At 40.2% G+C, this 25,654-nt stretch overlaps 1 protein-coding gene across 3 annotated transcripts in view; it reads right to left on the bottom strand.

Annotated features, from left to right (window-relative positions):
* Abcd3 (ATP binding cassette subfamily D member Pmp70) overlaps nt 1-25,654 on the bottom strand; it is a 219,257-nt gene that overhangs the window by 105,312 nt on the left and 88,291 nt on the right. For all 3 annotated transcript variants that reach the window (XM_071686589.1, XM_071686580.1, XM_071686571.1), the window contains exons 3-5: nt 21,284-21,356; nt 10,744-10,904; nt 8,151-8,220 (exon numbers count right to left, since the gene is read on the bottom strand). In XM_071686589.1, the coding sequence (XP_071542690.1) occupies nt 8,151-8,220; nt 10,744-10,904; nt 21,284-21,356 (304 nt within the window). The remainder of the gene's footprint in view (nt 1-8,150; nt 8,221-10,743; nt 10,905-21,283; nt 21,357-25,654) is intronic.

Raw genomic sequence — 25,654 nt, 5'->3', positions numbered from 1 at the left:
CTTTCTGCTGAAGTATCATTGTACTTATTAGAATGCTAAGTTGATTTTGGTCTTCAATCTAAGCATTCAAAATCTGCTCATGCTTTCCATTATTTCACCCCTAGTATGAGTGACTTTTGTATCATTTAAGGGTGCCACACTCTTAACATTCTGTCTCTTATAACGTTTATTCACACATTATATTCTTAAAGCAAATATATAGCAGTCAAGCACTGGCTGCGTAGTTCCACATTCACCAGCATCATGGCACCATAAAACATCTACCTCCAAACTAATGCTTTACCTGCATTTCTTATAGCCAGAGGCACAAGGCTCACTTGGGCATTTTCCACTCATAAATGAAATGGGTTTGAGAGGTTATACATAATACCACAACATAGGAATGTGGGTTACATCTCCAATGTAGGGCCATGTACACTGGACTATCTAGTTTAGGGAATTCACACTAATGCACACTGAATGACTGCTTGCCACAATAATCATCCCAATCATCATCTTTGATACACTTGAAATATCTTTTTTTGGGCCTGCATTATTCCATTTTTGTGAAAATGCAAACTATAAAAGAAAACCATATACCAGGAGATATTAGCAGTCACTTCCTTAATGTCTTTTTCCAATTCAGCAATCTTCAACTCTTGCAACAACAAAATATCTAACCTGCATCACAACAAGCAAGACAAAATAATACTGATATAGTGTGCACACTCAGAACAGTCAATAGCTGGCTTAAAACCACAATACACCAATTACAATCTCAACATGTTCAGTACTCAGTTCCTGACCAAACCAAACGAGCCAACTAATCACCAACATTAAGGCAGTAATAAAGGGGCTTACCACTACTCCACACTTCAGCAAACTATACTCACAGATCTTCCCCTTCCCAACAAACACAACACTGGCAAATTATTCAAACACTCTAATAAATGGACAAGCTCTAACTAGTCTTAAGCTTCACTGCATGAGATATGTAGTACTTCGAAACTATATTTGCCAAGCATAAATAAGGTAAAGTTTCTTGTGTATGCTTTGAATACCACCAATCTCTTCAACATTAAAAACAATGATTAAACAAATCACATGACTCTTTGTGCCCAGCATGTACCTTCCATATGGAATACACTAAATATTTCTTCTGTAAGTACCTTAAACTCACAAGAACATACACATATCATTGTCATTTAGACCAACAATATCCACCACCGCCAGTAAACATTCTACGACAAACTCTCCATCTGTAAAAGGCTTCATCTTTTCTGCAATATGTTTCCCCAAATTCATAGCTGGCACGAGTATTTCCTTCATTTTCATTGCGTTTCTTGGCAAAAAATGACGTTTGTTTTCCAAAACTAGCATTCACTCGCTCAACTTCATCCTTCCTTGCTTGCCCAGTAAACTTGTTAAAATTTCACTATGGCGGGTCTCGTAATGTAACCTGATATATGCTACCTTCTTCACAGCAATATTTTCGAGGCATATGAGACAAACTAATTTCCCAGTGTTCTCGATGAAGAAGTAATCTAGTGTCCAAGTGTCTTGGAAATTTCGGCACTCAGCGTCTACCTTCCTGTATTTTGAATTCACTGTTATTGTAATTTTTTTTGTGAAGGGTGCAAATGGGGAGGTGATAACAAGTAGTGGTGATGTGAGAAGGAGATGGAGTGAGTATTTTGAAGGTTTGCTGAATGTGTTTGATGATAGAGTGGCAGATATAGGGTGTTTTGGTCGAGGTGGTGTGCAAAGTGAGAGGGTTAGGGAAAATGATTTGGTAAACAGAGAAGAGGTAGTGAAAGCTTTGCGGAAGATGAAAGCCGGCAAGGCAGCAGGTTTGGATGGTATTGCAGTGGAATTTATTAAAAAAGGGGGTGACTGTATTGTTGACTGGTTGGTAAGGTTATTTAATGTATGTATGACTCACGGTGAGGTGCCTGAGGATTGGCGGAATGCATGCATAGTGCCATTGTACAAAGGCAAAGGGGATAAGAGTGAGTGCTCAAATTACAGAGGTATAAGTCTGTTGAGTATTCCTGGTAAATTATATGGGAGGGTATTGATTGAGAGGGTGAAGGCATGTACAGAGCATCAGATTGGGGAAGAGCAGTGTGGTTTCAGAAGTGGTAGAGGATGTGTGGATCAGGTGTTTGCTTTGAAGAATGTATGTGAGAAATACTTAGAAAAGCAAATGGATTTGTATGTAGCATTTATGGATCTGGAGAAGGCATATGATAGAGTTGATAGAGATGCTCTGTGGAAGGTATTAAGAATATATGGTGTGGGAGGAAAGTTGTTAGAAGCAGTGAAAAGTTTTTATCGAGGATGTAAGGCATGTGTACTTGTAGGAAGAGAGGAAAGTGATTGGTTCTCAGTGAATGTAGGTTTGCAGCAGGGGTGTGTGATGTCTCCATGGTTGTTTAATTTGTTTATGGATGGGGTTGTTAGGGAGGTAAATGCAAGAGTTTTGGAAAGAGGGGCAAGTATGAAGTCTGTTGGGGATGAGAGAGCTTGGGAAGTGAGTCAGTTGTTGTTCGCTGATGATACAGCGCTGGTGGCTGATTCTGGTGAGAAACTGCAGAAGCTGGTGACTGAGTTTGGTAAAGTGTGTGGAAGAAGAAAGTTAAGAGTAAATGTGAATAAGAGCAAGGTTATTAGGTACAGTAGGGTTGAGGGTCAAGTCAATTGGGAGGTGAGTTTGAATGGAGAAAAGCTGGAGGAAGTGAAGTGTTTTAGATATCTGGGAGTGGATCTGACAGCGGATGGAACCATGGAAGCGGAAGTGGATCATAGGGTGGGGGAGGGGGCGAAAATTCTGGGGGCCTTGAAGAATGTGTGGAAGTCGAGAACATTATCTCGGAAAGCAAAAATGGGTATGTTTGAAGGAATAGTGGTTCCAACAATGTTGTATGGTTGCGAGGCGTGGGCTATGGATAGAGTTGTGCACAGGAGGATGGATGTGCTGGAAATGAGATGTTTGAGGACAATGTGTGGTGTGAGGTGGTTTGATCGAGTGAGTAACGTAAGGGTAAGAGAGATGTGTGGAAATAAAAAGAGCGTGGTTGAGAGAGCAGAAGAGGGTGTTTTGAAGTGGTTTGGGCACATGGAGAGAATGAGTGAGGAAAGATTGACCAAGAGGATATAAGTGTCGGAGGTGGAGGGAACGAGGAGAAGAGGGAGACTGAATTGGAGGTGGAAAGATGGAGTGAAGGGGATTTTGTGTGATCGGGGCCTGAACATGCAGGAGGGTGAAAGGAGGGCAAGGAATAGAGTGAATTGGAGCGATGTGGTATACCGGGGTTGACGTGCTGTCGGTGGATTGAATCAGGGCATGTGAAGCATCTGGGGTAAACCATGGAAAGCTGTGTAGGTGTGTATATTTGCGTGTGTGGACGTATGTATATACATGTGTATGGGGGGGGGGTTGGGCCATTTCTTTCGTCTGTTTCCTTGCGCTACCTCGCAAATGCGGGAGACAGCGACAAAGTATAATAATAATAATATTATATTTCAAAATGCAAGTTATTTAACAAGTATTGTAACACATGTAATATGTTTAGTGGGAAGGATCCCATCCTAAAGAAACTCTGTTCCTGTGTTGTTTACAAGTTTTCCTGCACAGGCAGCAGTGCCTGTTATGACAGTGAAACTTGCCTACCTTCCAACACGTGTTCGAAAGCATTTGTTGATGGAGAGGAACTTTCATGTTTTCAAACAGCTTCAGAGTTCAGGATTGTGTAAGAATGCTTGTCTGGAGGATTGCTTCACAATTCTGAACTCCACCCCATCTTCGAATCAACTTAAGATTAAAGAAGATATTCATATCAATAACGAAAAACCATCTCTTAACAAAACTTTTTTATGTAAACCTAACCCTTTCATTCTGATGTGTAATGCTGTTTTTGTTTTTTGTGCTTTTTATTTGCCACCATTGTTTTCACAGATTGTAACATGTTTCTATTCTAACACTTCATTTGTTTGGAGCTTTGGTATGTTTTTACCACCATGTGATGCTTCAAATTCAGTTTATCTTCAGATATTACTCATATTGAAGATGATTGTTGTACAACTGAACCCAGTACCGGTGCAAGAGAAACTTTGTAAAATTAAAAGTGTCATCATTTTGTCAAATAAGTAGCATATATATCTGGTTCATGTGATATCCTGTTGTTGCAAGAGGCCAAGAAGTTGTGTGACGTGTGAACTGCCACCCCTGCATGCCTTTTAACCACCAAATCTAAAGGAGTATCATTCCGTGGTAGACGTAAAAGATGGTGATTAGTCTGAAATATTCCCTGCAAATTACTTGCCTATCCACTACATTAAACTATAAAATAGGTGACAAAATACATACCTCACTAGAATCAATTATTATTCTTTTTCAAGCAGATATTTAGAATGGATTTCTTGTCAAAATGCAATGATGCTGTTTCTCTTTGCAAATTTGAACAATCTCACATGAAAACCTGCGCATGCAAGGAGAGTATCTACTTTCTAACACATATCAATTGAGTAGTACGCCTTCCTGTCATTCGTATGTATGTCAGTATTTCTGTTACTTTTGGCGTTTAGTTCGGAACATGACGCCATGCATGATCCATTAGTGTGGTTGCATGCAACATTGAGAATAAGGAAAAACTGTTTGCAGGCTGGATAAGAATAGTATCCCAATACTTGTTCATGGGCTGGTCAAAATCCCTTCATGGGCCGGATTTGGCCCATGGGCCATAGGTTTCCTCCCCCTGTCCTATACTCTTTCTCTGGATATTTGAATTTTACTGCCATTCCTCACCAATGTCATATCACTATCAAGAAAGGTGAATACTAATTCATTTTTTTAATTATCTATTTTGCTTTGCCGCTGTCTCCCGCGTTTGCGAGGTAGCACAAGGAAACAGACGAAAGAAATGGCCCAACCCACCCCCATACACATGTATATACATACACGTCCACACACGCAAATATACATACCTATACATCTCAATGTACACATATAAACACACACACAGACATATACATATGTACACATGTACATAATTCATACTGTCTGCCTTTATTTATTCCCATCGCCACCTCGCCACACATGAAATAACATCCCCCTCCCTCCTCATATGTGCGAGGTAGCACTAGGAAAAGACAACAAAGGCCACATTCATTCACACTCAGTCTCTAGCTGTCAAGTAATAATGCTCCGAAACCACAGCTCCCTTTCCACATCCAGGCCCCACACAACTTTCCATGGTTTACCCCAGACGCTTCACATGCCCTGATTCAATCCATTGACAGCACGTCGACCCCGGTATACCACATCGATCCAATTCACTCTATTCCTTGCCCTCCTTTCACCCTCCTGCATGTTCAGGCCCCGATCACTCAAAATCTTTTTCACTCCATCTTTCCACCTCCAATTTGGTCTCCCACTTCTCGTTCCCTCCACCTCCGACACATATATCCTCTTGGTCAATCTTTCCTCACTCATTCTCTCCATGTGCCCAAACCATTTCAAAACACCCTCTTCTGCTCTCTCAACCACGCTCTTTTTATTTCCACACATCTCTCTTACCCTTACATTACTTACTCGATCAAACCACCTCACACAACATATTGTCCTCAAATATCTCATTTCCAGCACTAATATAATCTTTATTTCTTTTCCAATATGAAAAGATCATAAAGTTTCCATATATACTTAAATTCCCCCAAAAAATATTAGACAAAAGAATTAAGACTTTAATGATAAAGTTGTGGAAAATGTAAATAGCTGTGAGATGTTTTTTCAAGTGCCATGGACATAAATTGAATGTTGTAGTTCTATAAATCCTCTGTAATTCAACTACTGCTAAAAGTCTTGGCAAAAGGATTAATGCATCTAATTCTACATTGAATGCAATTGATTTGCAGTCTCCTTTTGCACCTCTGTCATCATTAGACCTTGACTCCTTTTTTCCAATTATCCTGACTTATTCTAACTGTAATGGTAATAGTAGGTAAGCAGCCAGTGACCTGAGAGTTATAAGCAAAGTATCCCAATATTTGATCACAGGCCGATCAAAATCCCTTCATGTGCCAGATCTGGCCCGAGGACCATAGGTTGCCTACCCCTGGCCTAACCATTTCTCTGAATATTTGAATTTCACTGCCACTCCTCACCAATGTCATATTACTATCATGAAAAGTAATTACTAATATGGTTTTTATTTCTTTTCCAATATGAAAGGATCATAAAGTTTCATATATCATGCTTAAATTACTCAAAAAAAAAAATATTGGACAAAAAAATTTAAGACAATGATGAAGTTATGGAAAATGTAAATAGCTTTAAGATTTTTATCAACTGCCATGGACATAAATCGGCCATAGTTCTATAAATCCAGGGCAATTCAACTATTGCTAAAGTCTTGGCAAAAAGATGAATGCATCTAATTTTATCCCTGGGGATAGGGGATTAAGAATACTTCCCACGTATTCCCTGCGTGTCGTAGAAGGCGACTAAAAGGGGAGGGAGCGGGGGGCTGGAAATCCTCCCCTCTCGTTTTTTTTTTTTTTTAATTTTCCAAAGGAACAGAGGGGGCCGGGTGAGGATATTCCAAAAAAGGCCCAGTCCTCTGTTCTTAACGCTACCTCGCTAATGCGGGAAATGGCGAATAGTTAGTTTAAAAGAAAAGAAAATCTAATTTTACAATGAAGGAAAATGATTTACAGTCTCCTTTTGCACCTCTGTCATGACTAGACCCTGACTCCCTTTTTCCAATTATCCAGACTTATTTCAATTGTAGTAGTAGTAGTTGGCAGGCAGCCAATGACCAAGGAGGTATATTACCAGTACTACCTGTCTGGATATCAGGAGGGTCAGTGACATCTGCTAAGCAAGCCAGCACTTTCATGGTTGTCAAGTTGCACTTCTCTGACCTAGATAACTGTCTTTCTTTCTACCTCACTAACATGCAGCTTACTGGCATTCTGTCCACATTTATAAAATCTCTCCTTGTCATATGTAACACCTGACAACACTTAACTCATGCAGATCATCTTCATAACTATATCTACCTGTGGTGAGCCCTATGCGCTAGCCCTGCCTTTATGGCAAAATGGTAGAAGTAGATGGAAGTAGCAGGTAGGAACATCTAGGTAAGAACATTAGGTAGAAACATTAGGTAGAAGTAGCAGGTAGGGGGATTAAACAGAAGTAGTCATTAGGAACATTAGGTAGAAGCCTATGCAAACACTGCTAGATTTGCCCTCTGCCAGTGGCCTGTTAAGGGTGAGGCACTAAAGGATAAGAAGTGGCACTAGAATTCTTTAGTCATGGAGACTTTGTTGCTGTGGCCACCCCTCTGAGGAACTTCCAGTTGGAACAAGCATCAGGGATATAGATAGACAATCAAAATATCAAAAAACTATGAAGTTCACACAATCACACGTGAAATGTCATCCAAGTAAAGGAGGCACCCACATGAAAAAGCAGGATTTTGCTTTGCCAAATCAAAACAAAATGAAGTGGCATGAAATGTATGCAAGGGCAAGAAAAGGGCCACACAGAATAAAACAGATTTTGGTGAAAATTCATACATTACTTATTCAAATTTCCATGCAAGTGAGTTCAGCCTTCACATAGAAAAATTGCAAATTTATCAATTATGATAAAGAGAATGTCCATTCACTGAGTCTTTGCATATTCAGAGATGGGTGTATGTGGCATATCTGCAAAGTTTCCGTTAAATACATTAAAATGTGAGAAAAGTTATTTACATGGAAAAGATGTAGTACTTATTAATAAAACTAAAAATTACTATCTGAAATACATGACATTTTGAACATGTAGTGAACAATTCTGCACAGTTCAAATAAAATCCACTTACAAGCTCAAGAGGAGTTGATTAACCAGACTATATACTCTCATGCAGAACAAACACAGATACACAAGTGGACATACAAGTATTAAGCAATATTCCCTTCACCTGTTTCACAGAGTACAAAATATCAATATTTCAGCATCAAGATTTATCAGTATCATTATCTTTCAATCATCAGACTCCAACTTGACAACTGGACAAAGAAATTTCCTATCAAACTTACAAATATTAATGACTTTCACTTCTTGCTTTACATTCTAAAGAGAACAATGATTAAAGGTACGAACAATGCTTTAAACTTACAGCTGGCATGGCTAGAAGTAACTCAAGCAGGTGCCTGAGGAAATTGTTCATATCCTTGGAGATGATTGCACTGTCAAAGATTAATAAAAGCATATGAGATTTTTTCCTTAATTAATGAATCATTTTTATCTGTTGTAATAAATACAGAAAGTGTAACTTAGCAATATAGATTTCAAGAATCATGAACTGATAAGTATCATTTCCCCCTACAGCAAAGCTAACTGCAGTCTCCATATTCAGATAAAGTGTGAAAGGGCACAATAAAGGAAAAGAAGGGGGGATATGTGTGGTTCAAGTGGTATGATGGAGGCAAGTGTAGCAGTTTGTAGTAGTTTTATGAAAGATGACATGACAAAGCAGTGAAAATAAATGAACCTGAAAAAGAGGTACGTAAGCAAAAATATTAGGAGATTGAGTAAAAAGTGGCGCAGGTTTTATATAAGTGAAACAAAGGGAGTGGGGAAGGAGTGGAAAGTTTCAAGGAAGCAGTGCTTGCATGCACAGAAGTATGAGGAATGCAGAAGGTCGGATGTGGGCATATGAGAATGGGTGTTGAGAGGTGGGAAGAGAAAATCAAATTGCTGATGAAAGAGAGAAGAGAGGTGTATGGGACAGCACCTGCAGAAAGGGAGTGCACATGACTAGGTGTAACAGAGAAAGTGGGAAATAGTTTAAAAAAAGACAGGCAAGCTGAATAAGAAGGCAAATGAAGATGAAGTGAGAGAATCGAGAGAGGTCTGTAAGAATAAAAAAAATTGTTTTAAGAGAAGGTTAGTAATGTGAAAAATCAGAGAATAAATGGAATCATAAGTGACATGAACAGCTGGTGAAGAAAAATAGGCAAAGATAAGGTGAAAATGAAATGGAGTGAGAAATCTGAAGGCTTGCTAAATATGTAGTATTGAATGGTGGGTGGTGGATGTAGCATATTTAGGAATAAGTGGCATGTGGAGCAAGAGAGTTCTCACATATGGTTTGGTGAAAAGAGAGTAGGTATCAAAAACCTAGCTTAAATGAAGAGTGGTAAAGTAGTACGAGTGGACTGGACTACTGATGAATTGCTCATCAGCAGTAACAGTATTGTTCACTGGTTAGTCACAACATTCAGCATTAGTACAGCACAAGGTGAGGTGCCAGAGGACTAGTAGAATGCATACAGGCATGGGGAATTAAAGTGAATGTTCAAATTACAGAGGTATAAGTCTTGTAACTGGTAAGATATATAGAGAAGTGGTAACTAAGAGGTGGTGGCATGCACACATCTGATTGGTAGGGAGCAGTGTGACATTAGTAGAGGAAGAAGATGTGTGGACTAGGTGTATGCTTTAAAGATTTTGTAGGAGAAATACTTGAAGAGAGTGAACTATACATGGCATTGATGGGTTTGTAGAGAGCATATGATAGGGCTTAGAGATAGGTTTTGTGAGAAGGTGCTGAAATTATTCAGGGTCTATGGAAAGTTAGAATTTGCACTACAGAGTTTTTTACCATGAAAGTAAGGCATATGTGTATGTAGGAAGGAATGAGGGTGAATAGTGCTTGATGAAGGCGAGTCTCCATCAAGTAGAAGTGATGACACCATGATTGTCTAACCAAAATGTAACAATGTAAAAAAATAACTAACATGAAACAGAGCAATGACCTGTCATTAAGCTCCATTTTCTAATCTGAAAAGAGAACTAATGAAATGAGTAACCTCAGCAAGCATGATCAAATTCAGCAAAGATGGTGATTATCTATAGCATGAGGTAATTTTATACATGAACAAACACATACATAATTCAGCTCTATCATCCTCAGAAGATGAGAACTAGATTTAGTACAATTAGTAATCAGAAAATAAAAGCTGAAACAAACGTACGTGTAAAAATTTATGATTTACCTTTACACACACATTAGTTTCTTCTCCGAGAAGTAGCTCATCAGATTTCAGATCTGTAGGGCAAACACTCACTAAGGGAATGCATAAACAAAATAACCTTGGAAGCACAAACTAATGGTGCTGAATATGGAAAATGAGTTAACTTATCCCTCTTCTCAGCAACTTAAGGACATAAAACTATGCATGTTTGAAAGTGTTGCTCATATGTGCAGACCAATGGGTAAGACTACAGTATGCTTGCAGTTAAAGAGTGCCTTGCCACTAAAAAAGCATACTTAAGCTTTAGATTTGATAAAGGGGTTAAGTAATTAATACATCTTAGATACTCACTGGGCAAGAAATGCATTAATCTATAGCTTAACAACATCCCCTCTAAATGCTTAAAAAAGTCAAATTTAAAGGTTCTAACACTTTCTTTAAATCTGACAAACTATAAAAGTTCAATTCAATATTGATATACAATGGCAGAAGTAATAGGTTTGACCAAGGGCTCCTCTATACCCATGTGGCCTTGGAAAGCTAAACATCTTTCATTATCTAATAAACAGTGATTACAATAACAATCATTCAGAATGGAGTACTTAAGACTTCATGGCCAAATTCTATTACTTTAACTTAATGTGTTCACTAAAAATATCAGAGAAAGTTAACAGAAATGGAAGGAGAAGAAAAAAAAGTGACTTTAATTATACAAGTCAAGGAGAAACTCACCTCTCAATAAGTGTTCCATTGTGAATCATCCAGATATCACACATACTTCGAACAACAAGGGAAGCAGCAACAAGAATAAGGTAGCCAGATTCTGCAGTCCAAAATCCTGGTACCAATATCCTCAGAATACCCTTAAGGGATTTCAAAAATTCTCTGTTGACCTGCAAAAATAAATGAATTAACTTGGAGCACTGCAATCTCTAATAACAATAAAGGCATTCCGTTTATCTCCGCATCTAAAATACATCTCAAAAAACCATCTTAGTTACAGATTTCATAAAAACTATTTTAGTTATAAAAAAAATACTGCCTTCTTAACTGAGTGAAAAACAAAAGATGGTGAAATATACTGATGAAAGAATTCCATGTGTACTAAAAGACATGCATGGTGTGTGCCAATATCATTTGTGTTAATGTTATAAACCTGAGTAAAATGCAAATATCACACCAAATTCAAGAAGTCTACTTCACACTGTCATTAACAAAAATTACTTAAACCCACTGCAGCAGGTGACATTACCTAACGTTTCTACAGTAGAACTAAGGCAACATTATGTTACGTTGGGCTATTTTGCATCGTAAATATTTGAATTTGGGTGATGTGGAATCACGGTCATCTACTATCATGACCTTGGTTCACCCATTCCTGTAAACAGCTACCATGACTTACCCATCCATGGTCAGCACCAGTATTAGCTGTTATCTTGTGTTCGTAAAGTAGGAGGCAGGAAACATTACATAATGTTGGGACCTTTTGTGTTGTAACTGTATGATGAAATTGGGTGATGTAGCATCTCTGACATGTACTATCATGCTCTCTGTTTGGACATGCCTGAAAACAGTCATCCATGTTCTCCCAGCTGGGGTCAATGCCAGTATTACCCAAGACAATGGAAGGTGAAAATAGGTCACGCCTAGAAGTACCGTCTATAGTCTACCAAACTAGATAGTGTGCTGTCTAGTTTGGTAGAAGCTGGACAGTACTTTTAATCTTATGCTGAGATCTAAATAACTTCATTGAGTATTGACAACTGATGAGGTGGACTGTCTCCGAAACATGTCATGCCACATATATTGGAGAATTACATGCCAAATAAAGTTATATGAACTCCTACTGAAGTGCGATTTCACCTTCATAACTTTCATCGTATATATATCTGTATATATATCCACATCCACGTCCAATAGACCTTTCCATGGTTTACCCCAGACACTTCACAAGCCCTGGTTCAGTCCACTGACAGCTAGTCGACCCCGGCATACCACATCGTTCCAATTCACTCCATTCCTTGCATGCCTCTCACCTTCCTGTATGTTCAGGCCCCAATCACTCAAAATCTTTTTCACTCTATCTTTATTCCCTCCACCTCTGACACATACATCCATTTTGTGAACCTTTTCAACAAACCCTTTTCAGCTCTCTCAACCACACTCTTTTTCTTACCACACATCTCTCTTTCCCTTTCATTACTTAATCAAACCACCTCACACCGTATATTGTCCTCAAACATTTCATTTCCAACACTTTTACCCTGCTCCATACAACCCAATCTATAGCCCATGCCTTGCAACCATATAATATTGTTGGAATGACTATTCCTTCAAACATACCCATTTTGCTCTCTAACATTCTCTCTCTCCACACATTCTTCATCGCTCCCAGAAATTTCAGCCATTCCCCTACCCTTGACTCACTTCCACTTCCATGGTACCATTTGCCACTATGTCAACTCCTAGATATCTAAAATACTTCACTTCCTCTAGTTTTTCTCCATTCAAACATACATTCCAACTAACTTGTCCCTCAACCCTGCTGAACCTAATAACCTTCCTCTGATTCACATTTACTCTCAACTTTCTCCTTTCACACACTTTTCCAAACTGTCACCAACTTTGGCAGTTTCTCACTTGAGTCAGCCACCAGTGCTGTATCATCAGCGAAAAAACTGACTCACTTCCCAGGCCCTCTCACCCCCAACAGAATGCATACTCACCCGTCTCTCCAAAACTTGCATTTACCTCCTTAACCACCTCATCCATAATCATAAACAACTCATCCATAATCAAAGCAAACAACCATCAGGACATCACACACCCCTGCTGCAGACCGATCTTCACTAGGAACCAATTACTCTCCTCTCTTCCTACTTGTACACATGTCTTACATCCTCGATAAAAACTTTTCACTGCTGCTAGCAGCTTAACTCCCACACTATGTACTCTTCAGACCTTCCACAAAGCATCTCTATCAACTCTTATTATATGTCTTCTCCTGGTCCATAAATGCTACATAAAAATCCATCTGTTCTTAAAGCTACCTCACTAATGCGGGAAATGGCGAATATGTATGAAAAAAATATATATGTGTGAGGAAGTACCAGGAGATTTTGAGTGTAGAATGGCAAATGACATGAGGGGAGTGGGTGAGGAATGGGATGTATTTAGGGAAGCAGTGATGGCATGTACAAAGATGCATATGGCATGAGAAAGGTGGGAGGTGGACAAATTAGAAAGGGTAGTGAGTGGTGGGATGAAGAAGGAAAGTGGTTAGTGAAAGGGAAACAAGAGGCATTTGGACAATAAAGGCCATATTCATTCACAATCAGTCTCTAGCTGTCATGTGTAATGCAATGAAACCACAGCTCCCTATCCACATCCAGGCATCACAGACCTTTCCAGGATTACACTAGACGTTTCACAGGTCCTGGTTCAGTCCACTGACAGCACATTGACCCCGGTATACCACATTGTTCCAATTCACTCTATTCCTTGCAAGACTCTCACCCTCCTGTATGTTCAGCCCCCGATTGCTCAAAATCTTTTTCATTCCATTCTCCTGCTTCTCCTTGTTCCCTCCACTCTGACAAATATAACCTTCTTGTCAATCTTTCCTCACTCATTCACCCCATATGTTCAAACCGTTTCAATACACTCTCTTCTGCTCTCTCAGCCACACTCTTTTTATTACCACATATCTCTCTTACCCTTTCATTACTTAATCAAACCACCTCACACCACATATTGTCCTCAAACATTTCATTTCCAACACATCCACCCTCCACTGTACAACCCTATCTATATCCCATGCCTCACAGCCATATAATATTGCTGGGACTACTATTCCTTCAAACATACCCATTTCTGCTCTCTGAGATAATGTTCTCTCCTTCCACACAGTCTTCACCGCTCACAGAACCTTTGCCCCCTCCCCCAACCTGTGACTCACTTCTGCTTCCATGGTTTCATTTGCTGCTTAATCCATTCCCATATATCTAAAACACTTCACTTCTTCCAATTTTTCTCCACTTAAACTTACATCCCAATTTACTTATCCCTCAGTCCTAGTGAACCTAACCTAATAACCTTACTTTTTTCACATTTACTCTAAACTTTCTCCTTTCACACACTTTTCCAAACTCAGTCACCATCTTTTGCAGTTTCTCACTGGAATCAGCCACCATAGCATATCGGCGAACAACAACAGACTCACTTCCTACTAGGCCATCTCATCCCCAACAGACTGCATACTTGCCCCTCTCTCCAAAACTCTTGCATTCATCTCCCTAACCAACCCATCCATAAACAAATTAAACAGCCAAAGGGACATCACACATCCCTACCGCAGGGTTGATAGAGATGATTTGTGGAAGGCCTTAAGAGTATATGGTGTGGGTGGTAAGCTGCTAGAAGCATTGAGAAGTTTTTACCAAGGGTGTAAGGCTTGTGTGCGAGTATGAAGAGAGGAGAGTGATTGGTTCCCAGTGAAGGTCAGTCTGGGGCAGCGGGGTGTGATGTCCCCATGGTTGTTTAATTTGTTTATGGATGGGGTGATTCAGGAGGTAAATACAAGAGTTTTGGAGTGATGAGTGAGTATGCAGTCAGAGGGGTGTGATGTCCCCAAGGTTGTTTAATTTGTTTATGGATGGGGTGATTCGGGAGGTAAATACAAGAGTTTTGGAGAGACGAGTGAGTACGCAGTCTGTTGAAGATGAGGGAGTCTGGGATGTGAGTCAGTTGGTCTTTGCTGATGATACAGCACTGGTGGCAGATTTGAGTCAGAAACTGCAGAAGTTGGAGACTGAGTTTGTTAGAGTGTGTGAGAGAAAGCTGAGAGTTAATGTGAGTAAAAGCAAGGTTATTAGTACAGCAAGGTTAAGGGACTAGTTGGGATGAGAGTTTGAATAAAAAAAAAAGAAAAAAAACAGGAAGAAGTGAAATATTATAGATATCTAGGAGCGGACATGGCAGTGAATGGAACCATGGAAGTGAAAGTGAGTCATGGGGTGGTGGAGGGAGTGAAGGTCCTAGGAGCACTGAAGAATATGTGAAATGAGAGAACATTATCTTGGAGAGCACAAATGGGTATATTTGATGGAATAGTGGTCCCAGTGCTGACATATGGATGCAGGGATTGGACTATAGATAGGGTTACGCATAGGAGGTTGGATGTGTTGGCAATGAAATGTTCAAGGACAACAGGAGGTGTGAGGTAGTTGGAGGGAGTAAATAATGAAAGGCTAAGAGAGAGGTGTGGTAATAAAAAGAGTGTGGTTGAAAGAGCAGAAGAGTGTGCTGAAATGGTTTCATCTCTGGGCAAAATTAGTGAGGAAAGGTTGACAAAGTGGATAAATGTGTCAGAAGTGGAGGGAACAAGGAGAACAGGGAGAGCAAACTGGAGATGGAAGGGTGGAGTGAAAAAGATTTTGGGTGATCAGGGCCTGATCATGCAGAAGGGTGAAAGGCGTGCACAGGATAGAGTGAAATGGAACAATGCAGTATACTGGGGTCCACATGCTGTCAATGGACTGGCCCAGGACATATGAAGCATCCATGGTTTCCTCCAGTTGCTTCATATGCCTTAGTTCAATCCATTGTCAGCACTTTGCCCCCTGCATGCCATGATGCTCTAATTTACTCTATCCTATTGCAAACCTTTTGCCCTTCTGCATTTGCAGCTCCAATCACTCAAAATATTTGCCACTCCATCATTCCATCTTCAATTTGGTCTCCCCCCTTCTCTTCCCCCCCCCCCCCCCCCCATTCTGACACATATATTCTCTTGGTCAACCCCTCCTCACATGGCATAGGTTCAGGGGGGGGATGGGGTGGAGGCTTAGAATCCAATTTATCTAAAGTTGGGTCAGAGGAAAAGAAGGCTCCAAAAAGGGAAGTTTCATTACTTGGGGAGTTGCCAACAGAGTGATCATGTCAGTAAAGAGGGGAAAAGGTTGAATTGCAGAAGCTCCTGGATATGCTTCTGGTTAAAAACCAAAAAGATTTGTTAGTAGAGGAACTCTAGTCAGCAAACTTTTTTTTTTGGGGGGGGGGATGGGGTGGAGGCTTAGAATCCAATTTATCTAAAGTTGGGTCAGAGGAAAAGAAGGCTCCAAAAAGGGAAGTTTTATTACTTGGGGAGTTGCCAACAGAGTGATCAGGTCAGAAAAGAGGGGAAAAAGTTGAATTGCAGAAGCTCCTGGATATGCTTCTGGTTAAAAACCAAAAAGATATGTTAACAGAGGAACTCTAGTCAGCAAACTTCTTTTTTTAAAAGTATGCTTTGCTCTTCGAAGACTGCTGTAATGATTACAATCAGAAAAGAAAGCGGAGAGGGTTTCTGGGGAAGGGAAGAGTTTCATGGTCCTGTACACAATGTCCCTGATGTAACAGGTATCAGAGCTAGAGCAACCAATCTATGATTAAGAAGAAAAAGATTTTGAAGATGGAATGTAAGACTATCTCAGCCAATATAACCTTTACTATGCTTTCTGCACTACATGAGGTGTCCTAACTAGAGAATTAGTACCCATCTAAGGAAAGATGGGTACAGAAACTACTCAGTAATAACCATGAAGCTCTCTCAGTGTCAAAGCTGGCATTTCTAGGGGAGATAGAGGATGGGTACACCCAATCAAGATTAACAGAAATAAGATAATAATCAAATGACACCAGCAGAAATATCATATGTGTTGTGGAAGGGTTCAGAGGTATTAAAAAAAAGGTTAAGTTGTTAGAAGAGTGGTCATGATGGTTAGGAACTCAGGTAGGGCTTTTAATTGACTGTTACAAATCATTAAAAAAAAAGAAAAAAAAAGGCCTTGGCTCCACCACAATCATTCCAGCTAAAGCCTAACCAATCTTGTAATGTTTACTGAAATGATCTACACAGAGGATCTTAGGATCTCAGCTCATGGATGTGAAGAGAACTGAGCTTTGTAGCAAAAAGTCAAAGTTGGAGGAACTGGGAGAGAAAAAAATTAAAAGCAGGGTAATACAAGGTAGAGAGATTCTGAGCAAGATGGCAACAAAGTTAGGAGACTCATGATCCACAAGATAAGCAATAGGTGCTTTTGTACAACAATAGGCACAAGCTCCATTTCCGGAACAGAAATAATGAAAGATTGTAACTGGAGATCTGACAGTGCAGAGAAGCAGGCTTGGACTGACATATTTTAGAGAAAAGTAAAACATGAAGAAAGGAGGTAATCAGATGGCCTTCAACCGAGGGAAGGTTTAATCTAAGACCATGAATATAGCAGAAACGATAAAAAAAAATGAGCCAAGTCTAGGAGTTGAAGCTGTGGAAGTGGGTTGAATCTTAGTCATATGATAGCAGTCAAGAAGGCCCTAGGATCCATCCAAACCCACTTCACCAATGGCACTGCTCTAAATCGGCAACAGAGAAGTATGTGATGATTATAGTGCCACAAATTTTCAGGTTTTGAAGAGCAAGAAAAAAAATAGATGTGCATGACTTATGCACTGTCAAGAATTGTGTATAAGAGAAAGAGGGTGTGGGACTGGATGCCAGCAACCCACAAGTGGGTGAGGCAATGGAAAAAAGATGGTGATCTGGGCCTGAAAGGAGGTATGTAACAGAAGCCAAAATGCTAGCTTACTGTGCAGCCACCACTAAACATTCCAAAAGCCAGGCAGCAGTACCTCCCTGGTTGGTGGTTGTGTGCCACCCACTTCTACTACTACTATAGCTATAGTGGGTGCCACCTACTACTCATGTTTATGGATGGGTGGTGAGAGGTAAATGCAACTGTCTTGGAGAAAAGGGTGAGTATGCAGCCTGTAGGGGATGAGGGAAGCGTGGGGAGCAAGTCAGTTACTGTTTGCTGATGACACAGCACTGGCAACAGATTCGAGTTAGAAACTGTGGGAGTTGGTGTCTGAGTCTGGGAGAGTGTGTGAAAGGATGGAGTTGCCAGTAAATGTGAATAGAAGAGAGGTTATTAACTTAAGCACTGCAGAAGGACAGGTTAGTTGGGGTGTGAGTTTGAATAGAGAAAGTTGGAAACATTAGAATGTGTCAGATACCTGGAAGTAAACATTACAGCAAGGAAGCTTAACTGAGTCAGGGGTGGGTGAGGGGAAAAAGATTCTAGGAGAATTAAGGAATGTGTGGAAAGAGATGTCACTATCTGGGAGGGCAAAAATGGGTATGCATGTAGGTATATTAGTCTCACCTACGTTGTATGGAAGATAGGCATGGACTATAGATGAGGATGTGAGCAGGAGGGTGAATGTGCTGGATATGAAATGTTTGAGAACATGCGGCATGAGGTGGTTTGATCAAGTAAGGGAAAGGTGTGCTAATAAGAGTGTGCTTGTGAGAGTTCAAGAGGTCATGCTGAAATGGTTTGGACATATGGGAGAATGAGTGAGAAGAGGTTGACAAAAAGGACATATCTGTCAGAAGTGGAGGGGAAAAGAAGTGAAAGAACAAACTAGAAGAGGAAGGGTGGAGTGAAAAATATTTTGAGTGGTAGAGGCCAGAACATGTAGAGGGGTGAAAGGTGTGAACAGAATACAATGAACAGAGTGAACTGGAATGGTGTGATATACAAGGGATGACATGCTGTCAATGTACTAAACCTGGGACTGTGCAGTGACTGAGGGGAACCATGGAAAGGTCATTAGGGCCTTGTTTTGGACAGGGGGCTGCGGTTTCACTGCACTGCACATGACAGCTAAAGAGTGAATGAGGCCTTTCTTCAACTGTCTCCGGCACTAACTCAATAATGTAGGAATGGCAGAAAAGCACAAAAAAAAAGAAGAAATAACTGAGTGATAACTCAATAATGTGGGAATGGCAGAAAAGCACAAAAAAAGAAGAAATAACTGAGTGAATCTAAATACAAGCAAGATGGATTTGACTGAAAAAGCATATCAAACATTAAACTGGCTGGAATGACAGAAGACAAAGAGGTTACATGAATACCTTTTCCACCTTATTCACATGGAAATAAGATTATCCTGAAAGAATGAAAGAAAGAAATTCCTTCAGTATGGATATCAAAAGAAAAGCCATGACAGCACTGCAATGAAAGGCACTAAAAGTGCAAGACTTTTACAGGGAACAAACTAAAACAAAATGACTAATGAAAAAGGATGAGGTTTGTTTGGGGATACACAATCCAAACTCATGTATCAAAGTATGGGTAAATTTCTCAGCCATGTAACTGCAGAATTAATAGCTTATACAATGCAAGAAATTAAGTCAGTAATCTTAGGAAGCCAACACATATAACGCATAAAGAAAGAAATACAGTTATCAGCAACAGACAAGTTAATCTATTTGTCTGTTTATATCTCTGCTACCCATTCCCTTTAGGAACACCCTCAAGGGGATAGTGATAACAAAAAAGTCTCAAGTAATATTCTTAGTTTTTACTGCCTCACCCACTAACAGAGGACAACTAGATCTAATGCAATGTCTGCAGAGGCTCCAACCAAATGTTCATTCTTACTACTTCTACCTAATGTTCCAAACTACTACTTCTACCTACTGCTCACACCTAATGTTCTTGCCAACTACTTCTACCTACTGCTCCTGACTAATGTTCCTACCTACTACTATTTGCTCCTATCATTTTGCCAAAAGGCAAGGGCAGCGCATGGCGCTCTGAACAGGAAAATCCAGAGTTACGAAGAATGAGTTGTGTAAGTTAAGCGTTGTCAAGTGTTAAATGTGACAAGGGAAGAGTGTATGTTGAGATACTTGTTGTCAAGTGTGGCAAGGAATGACTGTATCATTGTCAACAGAATGCCAGCAGTCCACATGTGGGTGAGGAAAGAAAAGACAGCTACCCAAGTCAGAGGAGTGCAAATTGACAACAAAGTTAATATGAAGAGTTAATGAGAGAAGATGAAGTAGCAGTGGTAGTGAAAAAAGCAGAAAATGAACATGGAGAAAACAGCTAACTGAACTATCTAAGAGGTAAGTACTTAATTCTAAAACAACATCCTAAACACACATCAATTACCCTTCTATGCCTCCAGATGGATATTCATGCAAGTTGAGTGACACCTCTAGACGAATATTTACGCATACAGCTTTGCACTTCTATTTCAAGGCCATGCACCAAGCCTGGGTGATAGCTGTGGTGATAGTGCAAGGTAATTTCACCCTACAGTTCCAGTTAGTCATCCTCCGCACTACTAATAAAAGCATATTTTTGCGAGTTTTCTTGGAAGGAATTTGAATGACTTTTACCTATAATAGATGACCAGGCAGACAATCCTGAATTATATGATGATGTCTTCAGATCCTTTGGAGAATGATTTTATAGACATTGACTCCTTCAGCTTTCAGCATCAATAGTTAACCATGATGAGGTAGAAAGATTTCTACCAAACGTGGAGGCAGTATTGCCAGCAACTAACTGACTTTGACAACACTGAATGTGACAGCTAGAAATTCTACGAGCTTTTATAGTTTTGCTGTTACAAAAAATTATCAGTTAATGACAATGAACATAGTAAGAAAAGATCTTGTATAAACTAGAAAAAATAATAATGATCAGTTATCAAAAGTGTAGCGTATGTACAATAACACACAAAGCAGCAACTCAACACTAAAGCTTTACTCATGCACTTTTTAGCGAATGGCGCTGAAACATCTAAAAAAACTCTCATATGCTATTTCAATTGAGTGCAGAAAATACTTCTGAAGGGATCATTTTAATTGTCACATGCGAATATCTTTAAAATTGTAATGTCAAATGCATTTTTTAAACAACTTGAAAAATATGAATCTTAAGGGTTGGAAGAATAACTTGAGACATTAAGGGGTTAATCCTTAGTAGGAAATCAAGAGCATTATGCTAACCAAGTCCAATAGCTTTTCACAGCTCAAAGACATTATGAAATAAAAAAGAATTTCTTGAATTCTTAGTTTCAAATAAAACAAAAATCCTAATTAGTAAGCCTGTAATCATTAAATGGCTATCTGAAATGTGTTAATCCCATGGAACGCCAAACTGCAAGATGCAAATAAACTTTATGGTTTATGAAGGCCATGTACTAAAATGTCATAACACAAACTGAAAAATAAAATGAATTGTGTAGGTAATGCATTAGGTGAGGAATGCGAAAGGAAACGTAGGTACCTATAGGGAAAAACACTTGTGTATACAGACACTGTGGTATGTGGAAGAAATTTTCTGCAAGCCATCCTCCCATTCAAGGAAAAAAAAATATGGAACAAATGTAGATGGATAGTTGTATCTATTAGAATCTTCTTCTTACCAACCTGCGCTCTCCTTCTGTCACTAGAACTGCCAGACTCATTAACCACAAATTTCACTTGATCTGATGACAGCTCTCTGAAAGACATAATTACTCAAGTAAAAATCATGAAAACTGAAATACAGTAAACCCTTGAAGTAATGTACCCTGAAAGGATGGATTTCGGATATATTGGACCGGACAAATAATAATACAAAAAGTGAGTTATTAATAATTACAAAAAAAAAAAAAAAAATTTACCACCTAAACATCTAAATATTCTCCCCAACATTTAATGATATTCTCACCCCACCTCTCATTTACTCTCTTTTTCAACACCTGCAACTTCCTCTTGATCTCCTACCATTTTATCTTATACATCTACCAATCATTTGCATTCTTTCCTTGTAAGTACTAACCATGCGCCTTTCTTTTCTTTCACTAAAAACTCTTCTTCAACTACACTTCAACTACATTACATTCGATTTAAAGGACTTTTGGCATTAACAGATACCCTGTCCTCTCTATTAGTCTGTTAAATCGAGGCTCTACTGTACTACAATATTTGTGTGAAAATAAAGGGAATTCCGAAATATATATATATATATATATATATATATATATATATATATATATATATATATATATATATATATATATATATATATGTTTTTTTTTTTTTTTTTGCTTTGTCGCTGTCTCCCGCGTTTGCGAGGTAGCGCAAGGAAACAGACGAAAGAAATGGCCCAACCCACCCCCATACACATGTATATACATACGTCCACACACGCAAATATACATACATACACAGCTTTCCATGGCTTACCCCAGACGCTTCACATGCCCCGATTCAATCCACTGACAGCACGTCAACCCCGGTATACCACATCGCTCCAGTTCACTCTATTCCTTGCCCTCCTTTCACCCTCCTGCATGTTCAGGCCCCGATCACACAAAATCTTTTTCACTCCATCTTTCCACCTCCAATTTGGTCTCCCTCTTCTCGTTCCCTCCACCTCTGACACATATATCCTCTTGGTCAATCTTTCCTCACTCATTCTCTCCATGTGCCCAAACCATTTCAAAACACCCTCTTCTGCTCTCTCAACCACGCTCTTTTGATTTCCACACATCTCTCTCACCCTTACGTTACTTACTCGATCAAACCACCTCACACCACACATTGTCCTCAAACATCTCATTTCCAGCACATCCATCCTCCTGCGCACAACTCTATCCATAGCCCACGCCTCGCAACCATACAACATATGTATATTCATTTATTTATTTTGCTTTGTCGCTGTCTCCCGCGTTAGCGAGGTAGCACAAGGAAACAGACGAAAGAATGGCCCAACCCACCCACATACACATGTATATACATACACATCCATACACGCAAATATACATACCTATACATCTCAACGTACAAATATATATACACACACAGACATATACATACATACACATGTACATAATTCATACTGTCTGCCTTTATTGATTCCCATTGCCACCTCGCCACACATGAAATAACAACCCCCTCCCCCCCTTATGTGCGCGAGGTAGCGCTAGGAAGACAACAAAAGCCCCATTCGTTCACACTCAGTCTCTAGCTGTCATGTAATAATGCACCAAAACAAGAGCTCCCATTCCACATCCAGGCCCCACAGAACTTTCCATGGTTTACCCCTGATGCTTCACATGCCCTGGTTCAATCCATTGACAGCACGTTGACCCCAGTATATCACATCGTTCCAATTCACTCTATTCCTTGCACGCCTTTCACCCTCCTGCATGTTCAGGCCCCGATCACTCAAAATCTTTTTCACTCCATTTTTCCACCACCAATTTGGTCTACCACTTCTCCTTATTCCCTCCACCTCTGACATATATATCCTCTTCGTCAATCTTTCCTCACTCATTCTCTCCACGTGACCAAACCATTTCAAAACACCCTCTACTGCTCTCTCAACCATGCTCTTTTTATTACCACACATCTCTCTAACCCTATTATAACTCGATCAAACCACCTCACACCACATATTGTCCTCAAACATCTCAATTCCAGCACATCCACCCTCCTCCGCAAAACTCTATCCATAGCCCACGCCTCACAACCATACAACATTGTTGGAACCACTATTCCTTCAAACATACCCATTTTTGCTTTCCGAGATAATGTTCTCAACTTCCACACATTCTTCAAGGCTCCTAGAATTTTTGCCCCCTCCACCACCCTATGATTCACTTCCACTTCCATGGTTCCATCCACTGCCAAATTCACTCCCAGATATCTAAAACACTTCACTTCCTCCAGTTTTTCTCAATTCAAACTTACCTCCCAATTGACTTGACCCTCAACCCTACTGTACCTAATAACCTTGCTCTTATTCAAATTTACTATCAACTTTCCTCTCTCAAACACTTTACCAAACTCAGTCACCAGCTTCTGCAGTTTCTCACATGAATCAGCCACCAGCGCTGTATCATCAGCGAACACCAACTGACTCACTTCCCAAGCTCTCTCATCCACAACAGACTGCAGACTTGCCCCTCTTTCCAAAACCCTTGCATTCATCTCCCTAACAACCCCATCCATAAACAAATTAAACAACCATGGAGACATCACACACCCCTGCCGCAAACCTACATTCATTGAGAACCAATCACTTTCCTCTCTTCCTACACGTACACATGCCTTACATCCTCGATAAAAACTTTTCACTGCTTCTAACAACTTGCCTCCCACACCATATATTCTTAATGCCTTCCACAGAGCATCTCTATCAACTCTATCATATGCCTTCTCCAGATCCATAAATGCTACATACAAATCCATTTGCTTTTCTAAGTATTTCACACATACATTCTTCAAAGCAAACACCTGATCCACACATCCTCTACCACTTCTGAAACCACACTGCTCTTCCCCAATCTGATGCTCTGTACATGCCTTCATCCTCTCAATCAATACCCTCCCAGTTGTGCGCAGGAAGGTGGATGTGCTGGAAATGAGATGTTTGAGGACAATATGTGGTGTGAGGTGGTTTGATTGAGTAATTAATGTAAGGGTAAGAGAGATGTGTTGATGAAAAGAGCATGGTCTGAGAGAGCAGAAGAGGGTGTTTTGAAATGGTTTGGGCACATGGAGAGAATGACTGAGGAAAGATCGACCAAGAGGATATATGTGTCGGAGGTGGAGGGAACGAGGAGAAGTGGGAGACCAAATTGGAGGTGGAAAGATGGAGTGAAAAAGATTTTGAGTGATCGGGGCCTGAACATGCAGGAGGGTGAAAGGAGGGCAAGGAATAGAGTGAATTGGATCGATGTGGTATACCGGGGTCGATGTGCTGTCAATGGATTGAACCAGGGCATGTGAAACGTCTGGGGTAAACCATGGAAAGTTGTGTGGGGCCTGGATGTGGAAAGGGAGCTGTGGTTTCGGGCATTATTACATGACAGCTAGAGACTGAGTGTGAACGAATGGGGCCTTTGTTGTCTTTTCCTAGCGCTACCTCGCACACATGAAGGGGGAGGGGGGTGTTATTCCATGTGTGGCGAGGTGGCGATGGGAATAAATGAAGGCAGACAATATGAATTATGTACATGTGTAGATATGTATATGTCTGTGTGTGTATATATATGTGTACGTTGAGATGTATAGGTATGTATATTTACGTGTGTGGACGTTTATGTACATACATGTGTATGGGGGTGGGTTGGGCCATTTCTTTCGTCTGTTTCCTTGTGCTACCTTGCAAACGTGGGAGACAGCAACAAAGGAAAATAAATAAATGAATATAAATATATACATATATTCCTTTACCCTCCCTATCACCCTCCCTTCACCCTATCCCCTATCCCTGGGGATAGGGGAGAAAGAATACTTCCCACGCATTCCTCATGTGTCGTAGAAGGCGACTAAAGGGGACGGGAGTGGGGGGCTAGAAACCCTCCCCTCCTTGTATTTTGACTTTCTAAAAGGGGAAACAGAAGAAGGAGTCACGCGGGGAGTGCTCATCCTCCTCGATGGCTCAGATTGGGGTGTCTAAATGTGTGTGGATGTAACCAAGATGAGAAAAAAGGAGAGATAGGTAGTATGTTTGAGGAAAGGAACCTGGATGTTTTGGCTCTGAGTGAAACGAAGCTCAAGGGTAAAGGGGAAGAGTGGTTCGGGAATGACTTGGGAGTAAAGTCAGGGGTTAGTGAGAGGACAAGAGCAAGGGAAGGAGTAGCACTATTCCGAAACAGGAGTGGTGGGAGTATGTGATAGAGGGTAAGAAAGTGAACTCTAGACTGATATGAGTAAAACTGAAAGTGGATGGAGAGAGATGGGTGATTATTGGTGCATATGCACCTGGGCATGAGAAGAAAGATCATGAGAGGAAAGTGTTTTGGG

The sequence above is a fragment of the Panulirus ornatus genome, chromosome 3 (genome assembly GCF_036320965.1).
Source record: "Panulirus ornatus isolate Po-2019 chromosome 3, ASM3632096v1, whole genome shotgun sequence".
Lineage (NCBI taxonomy): Eukaryota > Metazoa > Arthropoda > Malacostraca > Decapoda > Palinuridae > Panulirus > Panulirus ornatus.
This window is presented reverse-complemented; position numbering and strand designations above follow the sequence as displayed.